Below are 13,057 nucleotides of genomic sequence, written 5' to 3' on the forward strand. Positions count from 1 at the left end.
ACTGGTGCTGCTGTGGAAAGAAGGGGTCCTCTTCCTGCCCAATTTCTCTTTGGCTCAGTGGCACCTGTGCCCCTGGGCAGAAACTGTCAGCATAGCCAGGGTTCATTTGGCATTGGTGGATTTACAGCAAGAGCAGAAGGAAGAGCTGCCACTTGGGCCTCACCTCACCTGCGGTGGGAGGCCATCTTTCCAGGGAGTGGCAGAAGCAAGTTACCTGCTGCTTGAAGCACCTTCACTGGGGAGCTATGGCCCTGTGAAGCCTCTGGTGACTAACTTTTTTTCTATAGCTGGCACTTGGCAGGGCCATTAACCTCAGCTTGGATGACTTGCTGATGCCTTTGTAGCTTGTTTGGCCACAAGGTGTCTCAGCCCATGTGTTTCAGCACTGGCAGCCTCTTGCCAGTGTAGCAGGAACTGGTATTAAAGCCACACCATATATTTTAAAGGTGGTGTACTGTAGCAAAGTAGTAATAGAAACCTTGTTACATTATTCAAGCTAAGCGTTTACTTTGAGTTGCATTGCAGAAGCTTTAATTTCCCAGAATCACAGGATAGCCCAGGTGGGAAGGGACCTCAAGGATTATGAATCTGCAACACCCCACCACAGGCAGGGCCACCAACCTCCACGTTTAATACTAGACCAGGCTGCCCAGGGCCCCATCCAACCAGGCCTTGAACACATCCAGGGATGGGGCATTCACAACCTTTCTGGGCAGCCTATGCCAGCACCTCACCAGTCCCTATGTTTCCCTACATCTGCAATATATATCGCTTAGAGAGACACTGAACTGAGAAGATGGTGTTCAGTCTGTGTGTATATACTGCTACGGTGTTTTTCCTTCGGTGTTTGCTTGCATGTGCTACACCTTTCTCAGTCTAAACTCAGGTTCCACCACAGTGACAGATAAAAAGATGGTTTTCACTGTAAATCTTATCTTCAGATAGACTCTGTTAGCTCCACACTGTTGAAGCACACAGACCAAGTTTAATTTACCTGTTTGAGAGATAAGTTGTCTGTGTACCAACTCATATGTAAGGTGAGCATCAGATGGTGAGGGGGAGTTTAAATAATGAATGTACAAATTTCAAACTTAAAAATTGCCAATGTGTACGTAAATGTGATGCTTAAGGCTCCTTCTGGATGTTAAAATCATCAAAACGCATGGTTGTTGAGGCATGGCTTGTTTCTGTAAGGACCTTTTATCACACAAGACTGATGCATATTTGCTGTCTGGGAATTGTTGGATTTACAGCTGCTGGTACAATCTTAAATGATTTCTGTTGTGTACATCTTGTCACAGACTTAGATTGCAAGATGGATTTTTTTTTCTTTTAATTTCTGGTTGCTGTTTTGGCAGATAGGTTTGTGTTTCATGGCTGAGTTTCTTTTTTGAGCTTTGGGATGGCAAACAGCTGTGGATGAGTTGATAATTATTATGTGTTTGGCTGCCTGAAAGTTTGGGAGTTGTTTCTCTGATGTTACCTGCTGCTTAAGAGGCATAGCAAATGATGCTGTGCATTTTCCAAAGTAATGGCATAGGTAAGACTGGGTCACCTATCTCGAATACCATTTTTGTCATTGGAATCTTTATGCTGTTCCTTTGTTTAACTTGAGCCTTGAATTCAATTTTGTCTAAGTCTCAAATGAAATGAATTGGAACAGTACTTACTGAACAGCATTAGGCATTCTGAAATATCAGATCTGAAGACTTTCATGCCATGCACTCAAAATTCATGTTTTCTTTTCAGCATAATCACTTCTAACTGTGATGTGCGTATATGTATTTATATACATGTTTGTCAGGCACTTCAGTTTGGTGCTGTGTAATTCTACATGAGCTAGGAAACTTCTCTGTCAAGTTTTGCAAGTAAGCAAAGCAGTCTATATCCAGATGTTCTGATTTCCTTCTAGTGCTGGTTTTTGTGTACAGAGGGTATCACGAGACCTTACGTGTCAGTGAAGGGTTTAAATGTTTGAAAAAAACCCCAAACATTAATAGATTCTTTAATTTTTGACACAGTGTAGAATTACTTCTTTTTCATCTAAAATGTTTTCCATGGTGTTAGTCATGACAGAATGTGACTGACAAGTGATGAAATTGCTTCTATTCCTGCTGGCAGTTGCTTTTTCATTTTTCTTTGGCAGCCAAGTGGAATTTGTTCTTTGCTCAAGTGACAACAGTTCTAATGTAATTAAAATTATTTCAGGAGAGCTACATTGAGATGAATTTTGAATGGAGGGGTGCAATTTAAAGTACTTAACACAATGGAACGTGCAAATTATGGATGTATTTTACTTATTTTGGGTTCTGTTGCTATTTGAGCAATTCTTCTGCACGTTTTTTCTAATGAAAGAAGGGGGAGATTAAAAGGAAAAGGTAGAGGCAAGATCAAGGCATTTTGCTGGTTACTTGCTTTATTTTCCCCATAACACAGTCCTTGGTTAAAGTTCTATTAAGTGGATATGTACTGAATTTAATTGATAAGAGTTGAGAGTTAATACAGCATTTGGCTGTATCTTAAAATACCAAAAAGGGGAACAGAACTGCTTGCAACTTGTTACAGAGTGGTTTGAATCTATTTATTTCTTACTGTTTACTCATTTACATCCAAGCAAAGTCTCTAGCCCTTGTGGAAAAGGGAAGGAGCTACTGCTTGCTGATCCTGCTGCACTGTGGTGAGGGCAGAAATGCTGTCTTTTACAAGTGGAAAAGGGAAATTTGTCTTGAGACAGACTTTATGGAAAATGTCATGAAGTTCCGGTCATGCAGCACAGTTCACCTTTTACTAATAGTTTTTGAAATGAGATGCTTTGTCTTATTAAAGTAGTTGACTATTCAAGACTTAAGTTGTTTTGGTTTTTGGTTCTTTCTTCTCTCTTAAGATCGTGCTGGAAGCATCAGTACTCTTGATTCCTTAGATTTTGCAAGATACTCCGACGACGGCAACAGGGAAACGGACGAAAGAGTGGCAGGTAAGTTCATATGATTTAGGAATCACAGATTGCCAACTTTACCATTTGGCTTGTTGTTTCTAGCAGCGGCATATTTAAATATTGCCAAAGTTAGCAAGACTTCACTGTGATGGTTTGTCTAGTCACTTAATGGTGCATTAGATTTCAGACTTTGTACTGTAATGATTGTCAATGACGTAACTAAATCTCTATGACTTAAGCAAGGCATATACTTGAAAACTAGGACCAATTTCAGACAATGAAGCAGTATTTTGGTACTGCCTATTGGCTGCTAGTGTATAGTTGAAAAACTTCCTAAATCAGTTTGTGTAGCAGTCTGTGGCTGCTGCATAGGTAGCAGCTTTCCAATGTGAATATTTGCAGTGAAACATCTGGTTAAATGTAGCTTATGTGTAGATCAAATATGAATTGCCAAACCCATGGGGAATTTTGGGTTTCTGCAGTTTCACAAATCGTCTTTGATACAAATCTTAACTGCAGCACTTTTCTTCCCATTTGATTTCTAGATTGTATAAAATTTTCTTGTGATAGGGCTTCTTACTTCTCGTAGTTCTCAATTTAGAATCTTGGGAATTTTTAATTTCAGGATTTTCAGTTACAGAAGGCAGAGACTGCCATTCTTTCATGTTTGAAATTGCTACTATCATCTTTTTTTGCATGTTAGCCATGTTGCTATCATCCAGCTTTTTTCCTGAGTTTAGTTATTTAGCTATTCACAGCTTGTCTAGACAAAACCCTAAAATCTCAGTAGAACTTGCTGCTCAGTTTATTTCCACTGAAATAGTACCACTCACAGTATCATATGCACCTGGAATTTGTCTATGCTGTGACCTTTGTTCACATTGCTTATTGTCATGAATCCTAAAGTGATGGAAGTTGCCTTGCTTCTGCTTCATACTGCTATCTCTGCTTCAAATCACCATGCTCCATCATGGCGAAATACATGAATGCAAGCCATATTCAGGTACTTTGATACTTTGGCCTGTAACTGTATGTAATGAACCCAGATATTTCAGTATCATGTTCTGGAATACAATGCAAAAGCAAACATTTTCTAGAGTTTTTAAAATTTCATTATCTCGATGGGATTTTTTTTCTATATCTGGGCAATCTTTCTTGACAGTACTACTATTGGGAGAGCTGGCTTGATCTTAGCTTGGAGCTGTGCTTTCTAATTGAATTGGATTATGGAAAGTAAGAACTGGACAGAACTGACCCCTAACAGAACCATCTTCTGGTGGAACGTGAATGACAAAATATTGATTGTTTACAGTATGAAATGAATACATCCTAAAATGAAATATCAAATGTAATGAATCATTTCCTAAAACAAAGATTTTGGAAGACTACAGTAGAGTAATTGATTATTGTCATGTAATAGATAAGTAAATTATTTGTCAGAATATTTAAATTATGTGCCTGTGTTCTTTAGAGAGGTTTTTCCACAAGTTGCTAAAAGCAATGTAAGAATCAAAGCAAGACTAGATAGGATTTCTGGTTGCTTGTACAGTCTTGAAGTTTTCCAAAACATCGTATTTCTAGCTCAGTTGTGATTGCTTAAAATATCTTGCATCAATTCTGTATCGAACCATCTATCCAAGCATTAAACTGTCGCATGGAAGTCCATTCAGAAAACTGCAAAGTCTTCAATATGCTCACAAAAAGCATTTCAGTAGGGTTTGCAATACCTTTATAGATGCAGTTCCTTCTTTGAACAAAAACTGGCTATTAACTTCTGCTTTTGAAGTCAACCTTAGCTCCAAACGTGCTTTGAAATGCAGGTCTACCCTGCTTCTTACCATCTATTTTCTTTCCTCAGCAAAGAGCATTGATGCGTAGGCGTTAAAGCTATAATGTATGGCAAAAGCTGCAGGCTGCGATCTGATAGTCACATATTCTTTTGATAATTCCCAGAGTTAGATTAGAATAGTTTCTTTATTAAAGTACATTTGTCACACTGTTATCTTCAGGTTTCTTTTAATCTGTTTCCTAGCAAATGTCAAATGAAGGATAAAAAAAAAATAAATGCATGTCAGTCAGTAATGAATCCTGGGTCAGAAGTACTTTTAAAATACAGTTATTATGTACCCAGTTACTAATACTTTTTTTACATTGGAAAAGCCAAATGTAAAAAAAAAAAAAATGTCTATGTGGATCGTCCAAAGCCATCATGTTTCTAGTTTTACTCTTATGGGTGTTGGTAGAGTTGGCTGACAGATTTCTCCTTATGGCAGTCCAAAAGTTCTTGGAAATAAATAGAAGGGTTATTGTTTTAAGTGGATTTCAGTATTTCAGTTCGGTCGGTCCAGCTCATTCCATCTGACATTAAAAAGCCCGGAAGCAAAAGTGTTTGGAAGAGTTTGCATGAACTTGTCATTTGGGAAATCTGATCAAAGGATGTTAAGTGACTCTCATTTGTAATACTGTCATCAGTGTGTCTGAACAGATGTAATTCACAGAAGCCAGTCAGAATGCGGATAAACATTACAGAACTAATTGTAGTAGAAAACATCTATTTTCTTCCTCATCTACCTGACATCTACTGGATCTTAGTATAAGGTGTAGAGAACTGTGTAACAAACTGGATAATGCATTCATGATCCACAAAGTTTTAACAAGAACAAAAAGTATCAATGGTGCTTACAGTGTACTAGATGAAACAACTTTCTCTGTAAGACTATTAAGCGATGAACCACTTGGTATAAAGATAAGGCCAGTACTGAAGGATTTATGAGGCTTGGGGAACCTTCTCCAAATACTTGTTTTCATGAGAATGGAAAACCTAGTTGAAGTCATATACCTGCAGTATTCAGTGTAAATAGGTCATCTGACATTCAATCTAAGAACTGAATCTTCTACCGCATCTTAAATTGATTGCACAGGTATGTTTGTGACCTAAAAACTCTCCGTATTTTAAAATATTTAGTATTGCCAACCGATCATTGTCTCCTACTGTTCTGATAATCTGCTCGCTTTAGAAATGTGATACTGTTCTGTGGGTGATAATAAAATTAGTTATTGTTGTGTAAGTAGAAATATGTGCTGAAAATGTTTGCTTTTCAATTTATTGCCTTTGACCAGCAAGAGTGCTGTTCATTTACATCTCATTGTTCAGTATCCTAAATCACAAGTTGCACCTTATAACTAACTTCTTGGTCTGTGGTTCAGTAACTTCTGAAGTCATTGAAATATGTGGATGAATAGAATGAGATCCTTGAAAAAGCTTTATTTTAAAATTTCTAACCTGTGCAGATGAGCTTCGCATTTCATATATGCACTTCTTTTTTTGAGGTGTATCTGAGTAGCTGCAGAAAAACAGAAGTGCTGAATTGTTCTAATCCTTAATTGCTTTCTCGGAAGACTCAAGTCTTTTAAATAAGGCTCAGTAAATGTTTTTTCTTTACAAAGAAAAAGCAAGAGAGCCCCTTAAATTCAGAATGCACTCTTCTTCTAGGAAGATTACACAACTGTGTAGCTCCGTGCCTTTCTAATAGAGAGTTAGCTTAATTCTTTACTTTCCTAGCTGTCACAAAACTCTTCCGTACATCATTCTCAGGGAGTTCAGCTTCATTCACTAAGTACTACAATGCATTATATGTGATATGAATTCAGTCAAGCATTAAGTTAATATTCAGCTGACTTTATCAATGTTATTGAAAGGTTAAACTTTCTAAGGTAGGTAAACATTAGGGGAAGGAGGGAAGGGGGAGAGAGAGACCGGGTGATATATTTTAAAAGCCAGTGGTTGGCAAATGGTTACAAAGAAAGTCAGATCATTAACAAATGGGGATTTCCAATATTGGTTTCATTAGTGTATGCATTAAAAATCTTTGTATATTTTGGCAAAACGTTGCTTTTCAGCATAGTTTCTAAAATAAAGAGCTTCTAATCATAATACAAAACTCTATTAAAGTCGCATTGTAAATATTTGGGAAATTTAACTAAAACCGAGGGACAAACTTCTTCAAATAAAAGTTGAATTTGTGTCTTCCAGATGCACTATGGTTTGTATAGTGACAATTATAATTGACATTCCTAAGACGAGAAATGAGGTACAATTATGAGCGTACTGTTTGTAGCAGAATTTTGTGGCTGTTGTGTCAGGCTGTGAAGTGAGTTCTTCACAAATATGGTACGTTCAGAATCTTCCACTGTATACAGAGAAACATGCAGCAGAGTAATCTTAAAAGGTTGATCGGGTGAAGTCCTAATGGCTTCTAAGAATTTTCAGCACCATCAGACTTTACTATAAAGAAGTAATTCTTGCCGTCTGACATGGGTTTGTCTGACATGATTTTATTTTTTTTGGCTTTCTATACCTTCAGTCATGTCTTATTCCTATTTTCCTTGATGAGATACCTGAGTTATTCTAATTTATGTTGGTTTTCTAACTTTTTTTTGTTGTTGTTTTAAATTTCTATCATTCTAGTGCAGGGCACTCCTGATCTGCAACTGTTCTGGTCATTGATAATACTTTCAGAGAATAAAATGTTAAGAGTCATTTCCATCAGAAAAAATTAGTCAATTTGAATTCATTCCAATTTTCAAAAACTGAAAAACAAGCAGCTTTCAACTTAGAATCTTAACCGTGAATGCAAGGAAGCCATAAAACGATCAGATGCTTCACTGCGAGAGCATTTCCTAACTTTGTTGCACAGAAGTATTTGCAGATCAGCATTGCTGAATACTAGAGATTTTGCATATTTTATTCATCATATCCTCAGTTGTGCTTTTATATCGCTGCAGTAAAATTCTGTGCATCAAACAAGTTCCTTTCATGTAGCAAATGTGGTGTACTGTAGTTACTCCTTCAGTTTTTATGGAAAAATGCAAACTGAGTGAATCTTTTTTCCCATGCATGCTATTGATCAAAAAGTTCTTAGTCAGGTATTCCAAAAAGGAAACCAGTTTTTGTAGCCTTCAGTAGCATTTCTTACAGGCAAGAGCCTATTTAGCACTTCTGCACTGTGCTGTCCTCTGCAAGTATTTCAAAATGCCATTTTAAATTACTTCCAGGCAATGATTAAAAGTCTTATTAATATATTCTTATTAAAAAAAACTACAGTATTTTTAGCTTTGATTTGAAGTCAAGATGAAATAGATGTTAGGCATCCATTTAGAATGTTCTAACATTTTGGTACAGTAGCTGCTTTCTGTTTCTCTCATCTAGTTCATTACTAAGCTCATTCTTTATGGGAGCTGTAAATGACTATCAAGACGCTTACTGTATGTTTTGCAAAGTACAAGATGTTAAAATTTGACAAAACAGTAAGCATGTGGCTTAAAACATGTGACATTTCAGTGCAAGCAAAGCACTCCTGGCTGGACGTTTTTGGGAGCTGCAGATTTTGCTTTTTCTTTTTTGAATTTTGCATCTCTTAGATGCATTCAATGGAATTTTAAGTCTTAATTACTTGTTTTACTACGTGTTTTCAGGATTATAATACAAGAAAATTTTTAAAATATATATAATACAAGAAAAAGATTTTTAAAGCAGGGATTCATTTTAGTAAGAAAATGAGATAAGCTTCAAATTCTGTCACTAAAAGTAGTATATTTCAGTGTATAAATATTTCAGAAGTTTTAGTATATAAATTTATTTTCAAATAAAAAAAAAAAAAATCAGTAGTCTCACTGGGGCAGTACATTCCCATTAGGGTTTCAGCTTTGCTCCATGCAGACAGCTAACACTGCCACCAACGTGTGTGTGCTTTATTTAGATCTGATCTTTGATTGCCCTTGTAGTCCCCTACCCCTTAGAAATTAAAACGTTTGATGGTACCAGCTGACCATAAGTGAAGAAGTAACAAACTTTTTCCAGTAATACAAAGTTAAAAACAAGCAGCCAAATAAAAACAAGGCTGCCTACAGCGAGTCCTTGTCAGACAGCTTGAAAGTTTGGTTTAGCAAATTAATCTCAGTGAAACGATGGAAAATATTCACCAGTTTGCTTTCAGACCAACTCTGCTGCATGTGTTCATAAGTTCCATGAAGACTGCATGCTTTCTGTTGAATACAAACTGTATATTTTTTTTCATACCCATCCTTGCTTTTTATATTTTATTTTTTGTTTCCCTTGCCTTGGTTGGATGCCTGTGTGTGTTTAATCCAAATCCCTGTCCAGTCCTGGAGTTTGAACTACGGAAAGCCAAGGAGACCATACAGGCCCTCCGAGCCAACCTGACTCAGGCTGCAGGTGGTGTACATAAACCTTTTCTTAAGCCTCTACTTTGAACAATGTAGAAGTAGCTGAGCTCAGCCTGGTTGAAAGAGTAAAATTTAGTTAACTTTTTTTTTTTTTTCCTCCCCAGAAAATGAAGTTCCTTTGCAGGAACGAAAAAATTATAAATCAAGTCCTGAAATTCAGGTAGGTGGCTGGAAAAAACTGAGCTTTGCATGGGCCTTAATACAGATATCCTTCAGTAGCTGGCAGCGACATGAACCAAAGATGCAGTTTATTGTTTTCTTTTTTTATTTTCCAGGAGCCAATCAGACCTCTTGAGAAAAGAGCTCTAAACTTCCTAGTTAATGAATTTTTATTGAAGAATAGTTACAAGCTTACATCAATAACATTTTCAGATGAAAACCACGATCAGGTAAGGTTTTTTTTTTAACTAAATGTGCATGTTCCATATTTAGATCTTTTCATAAGCTCAGGTGAGCCTAAGTGATGTTACAGTGAGTATTCTAAGAGTTAAATGTTAGCATTTTCACATAAAAAGCATGGCTTGCTCAAAAGCCATTTGAGAAGTACATTCTCAGAGTTTGTTGGAAGGAGATGAGAATGTCTGCTTTCTGTAAAGGAAGCAGAAGAATGTGATGCTAACTATCTCAAATTATATTTCAGTATTCAGCTTATACATTTAGGAAGCCAGTTTCCAAACACTTACTTAGTATCATAAAATCGAAGGCTGAGGTTGGAAGGCACCTCTGCAATTCATCTGGTCCAGCTCTTGCTCAAGCAGTGCCATTGCAAGCAGGCTGTGCATGTCCATGTCCGCACAGCTCTCACCTCTCCAAGGAGGAGACTCCACAACTTCCCTAGCAACCTGTGGCAGTGCTTGTTCACTGTCACAGTAAATTAGTGTTTCCCGATGTTCCAGTTTGTGCCCACTGCTTCTTGTCCTGTTGCTGGGCACCACTGAAAGGAGCCTGTCTCCTTGTTCCTTACACCCTTCCTTTAGGCACTTATATACATCGATGAGATTCTCCCTTGAGACACTTTTCTCTAGGCTAAACAGTCTCAGCTTTCCTGGCTGCTGCTCATAGGAGAGATGTTCTAGTCCCTTCACCATGTTCATGGCTCTTCCCATCTTCTCCATTCTCTCCAGTGTGCGAATGTGAAATAATCTTGCAGAATAGTTACATATCAGTGAAAAAAACATGGTTGAGTAGCAACAGGTAGAGATAGAAGGCTGTATTATTGTATTCATCAGTGTATATTCAATACAGCTATATCCAGATTTTGCTGAAAATATGCACTCTGTGTATCAGTTGTCTCCAGAGTTATTTGACTGTCTTCTTCTGGAAGATTATACTTGTGAATGAGATGGGAACAAAATGATAGCCCTATCAGTAGAACTGTCTTTAGGGTGGAACTGCTTTAGGTTACAAAATGAGCCCTTATTACCTCAGTGCAGCTTTGACATGGTTTTTTTGCTGTTATATGAATGCAGACCTAAGTTAAATGAGAAAGAAAAAAGGTGCTAAAAGAAAGTCTATTGTGTGGTTTGGTTTTTCTTATTCCTTTGAAGGATTTTGAATTGTGGGATGACGTGGGACTGAACATTCCAAAACCTCCTGACCTTTTACAACTCTATCGTGACTTTGGAAACCATCATGTTACAGCAAGAGATGTGGTGGATGTATCGGTTGGTGTAGATGATGATGAGTTGGAGGCTGCTACTCCTATACTTGGGACTGTTCCAGTATTTGAAACAACACCGCAATCAATAGAAGTAAGAAGCTATACAAAAGGAATTTCAACTGTTTGCATCACTACTTAACTTCATTGTACTAAACTCTTTTGTCTCTATCTTGTATTTAGCAATGTTTAATAGTGCAAAAATTAGAAGATCAAATTAGTGTGTTAAACAATGAGAAATGGTCTTTGATGGAACAAATCCAAAGACTTGAGAGGTATGTATTTATCTATCTGCTTAACCGCTAATAAATGTTGGAATAGCTTTTCAGTGTTTTTCTAGCACATGTTATCAAAAGAAGCAGTTTTTACCTTTAAAATTACTAGGAGTTCTTTGGAGTAGAACAGTCTTTCCTTTTAGTATGTGATATTTGATTCGGGGGGAAAAAAAATCAAGAGACTTCAAACTGAGTGTTTCTCTTGATTACTGACATTGTTTAATTTTTGAGTTAGCTTTGTTCCCTCAGTGCAACTTCTATATTTACTTAACTGAAAATAGCATCAGTTCTGATGTGTTTTGTGTAGGTTTCTCTCTTCACTCAGTTATATTTCACTCTGCAATTCTGCACTGCGTACAGGTTGCAAACGCCATTCAAGGTTGTATTTTAAATAACTTATTTTAATACAGTTTTTCTTCCTATAAAGCAAGACTAGTAGAAATGACAAGATCTTGAAAAGCAACAATAACCGGTGGTGCGTGGTGTTAGAACCGCTGCTTGCAACACCGGAGGGCCCGGGTTCGAATCCCCCCTGTGGCGCAACTGGTAGAAGTGCCGCTTTGCTACTCTAGAGGGCTCGAATCCTGGGAGTTGGACTTGATGATCTCTAAGGTCCCTTCCAACTCGCACGATACTATGATACTATGATAATAAGATAATAAAAAGTCTTTAAAAGTTTGTTCTAAATGTGATTTTGTAAACTATAAGATACCATTCCTCTTCGGAGAATGAATGTTGGGGCAAGTGCATTATTTTTCAGTAACTTTAATGATAATGACTTGTACGCTTACCATTTCAAAATCAGGTGGGATACGATGTACTAATCCTTTCCATAGTACTTTGAGTTTTGTACCCCAGATGAGCATCTCTCTTCTGACAGCATGTTTCAGTACTCAGAGTTCAGCCAGAAACATTATAACGCTAGCTCTTGTCACTCATTTATAACATTGAATCACTTGTTCTGAATGCGGCATTTTTTCTTCTACTATTTGTTGACTGAAGACCTCTGGTGAACAGGTACTCATGTGAAGAACTTGTTTGATATAAATTAGTTCTATTAAGAGGCAACTTTGAACATACTGGAGTTGAAGAAGGAACTGTTGAGTATGTTGTCCTTATTTCTGTACTTGTTTTGTGGTTCCTGCAACCTTCTCAGAAAGGTAACAGAAACACATCATTCTTGGTTTTAACTTTTTCAGTGAAATAGATTTCCTCAAGAATGAAAACTTTGCCGTGTCTACAGTTTATGGTGTAGAACCCCATCCTTCCTTAAAGCAAGTGCCTCACGCAGTCTCAGAGGACAACGGACGGTACTTGGATATCAAGAGCTCTGAGAATGACAGTAAACATGGAAACACGGAGGAAAAAAGCCTTTCTTCATCAGCTGAACATGATACAAGGACTTCTAAAGATGATACGCTAAATTCTATGCCCTGTAAAGACACAGAGAAAGTGTCCTCTTGTGCTCCATCAACTAAATCTGCAGTGCACTTTGATAAACCGAATAGGTGAGTGATTAGTTTTAAAAGGAAATGCTTTAAAAATTAACAGGTGCATAGATGTTTTTCTAACAAAGCCCTGCAACAGGTGTAAATCGTTTGTGTTTTGAATATAAATGAAAGGCTTAGCATGCCTTTATTTAACACTGATGATACTTTCATACTTTCACATAGTGTTCCTACTGATTTTTAGGGAAGACAATTTTTAGCATCAACTGTAAGTGCTTCTTTTTACCTCCTACTTGTTTCTAAATCTTGCCATAATCCTTCTGTCAAAAATGAAAAGCCAAAATTAAAACAGTGAATGAGAAAACACGTTATTTGTGTTCTCCATTACATTTTAATTTTGTAATGAAATCTCTTCTATTCCACTTGAAGAGTGATTGGGAACATTTTATTTTTTTCCAGCTGAAGATGCAGGTCTAATAGTTATTCTCCTAGGGTA

General features: G+C 37.1%; 1 protein-coding gene across 3 annotated transcripts in view; it reads left to right on the plus strand.

The window, feature by feature from the left end:
* The window catches only part of RELCH (RAB11 binding and LisH domain, coiled-coil and HEAT repeat containing), a 71,698-nt gene that overhangs the window by 12,937 nt on the left and 45,704 nt on the right, over positions 1-13,057 (plus strand). For 2 of the 3 annotated variants that reach the window (XM_072327788.1, XM_072327789.1), the window contains exons 2-8: positions 2,885-2,974; positions 9,099-9,170; positions 9,286-9,341; positions 9,457-9,570; positions 10,729-10,932; positions 11,022-11,113; positions 12,313-12,621. In XM_072327788.1, the coding sequence (XP_072183889.1) occupies positions 2,885-2,974; positions 9,099-9,170; positions 9,286-9,341; positions 9,457-9,570; positions 10,729-10,932; positions 11,022-11,113; positions 12,313-12,621 (937 nt within the window). The remainder of the gene's footprint in view (positions 1-2,884; positions 2,975-9,098; positions 9,171-9,285; positions 9,342-9,456; positions 9,571-10,728; positions 10,933-11,021; positions 11,114-12,312; positions 12,622-13,057) is intronic. The other variant, XM_072327787.1, reaches the window with a different exon arrangement.

The sequence above is a fragment of the Excalfactoria chinensis genome, chromosome 2 (assembly GCF_039878825.1).
Source record: "Excalfactoria chinensis isolate bCotChi1 chromosome 2, bCotChi1.hap2, whole genome shotgun sequence".
Classification (NCBI taxonomy): Eukaryota; Metazoa; Chordata; class Aves; order Galliformes; family Phasianidae; genus Excalfactoria; species Excalfactoria chinensis.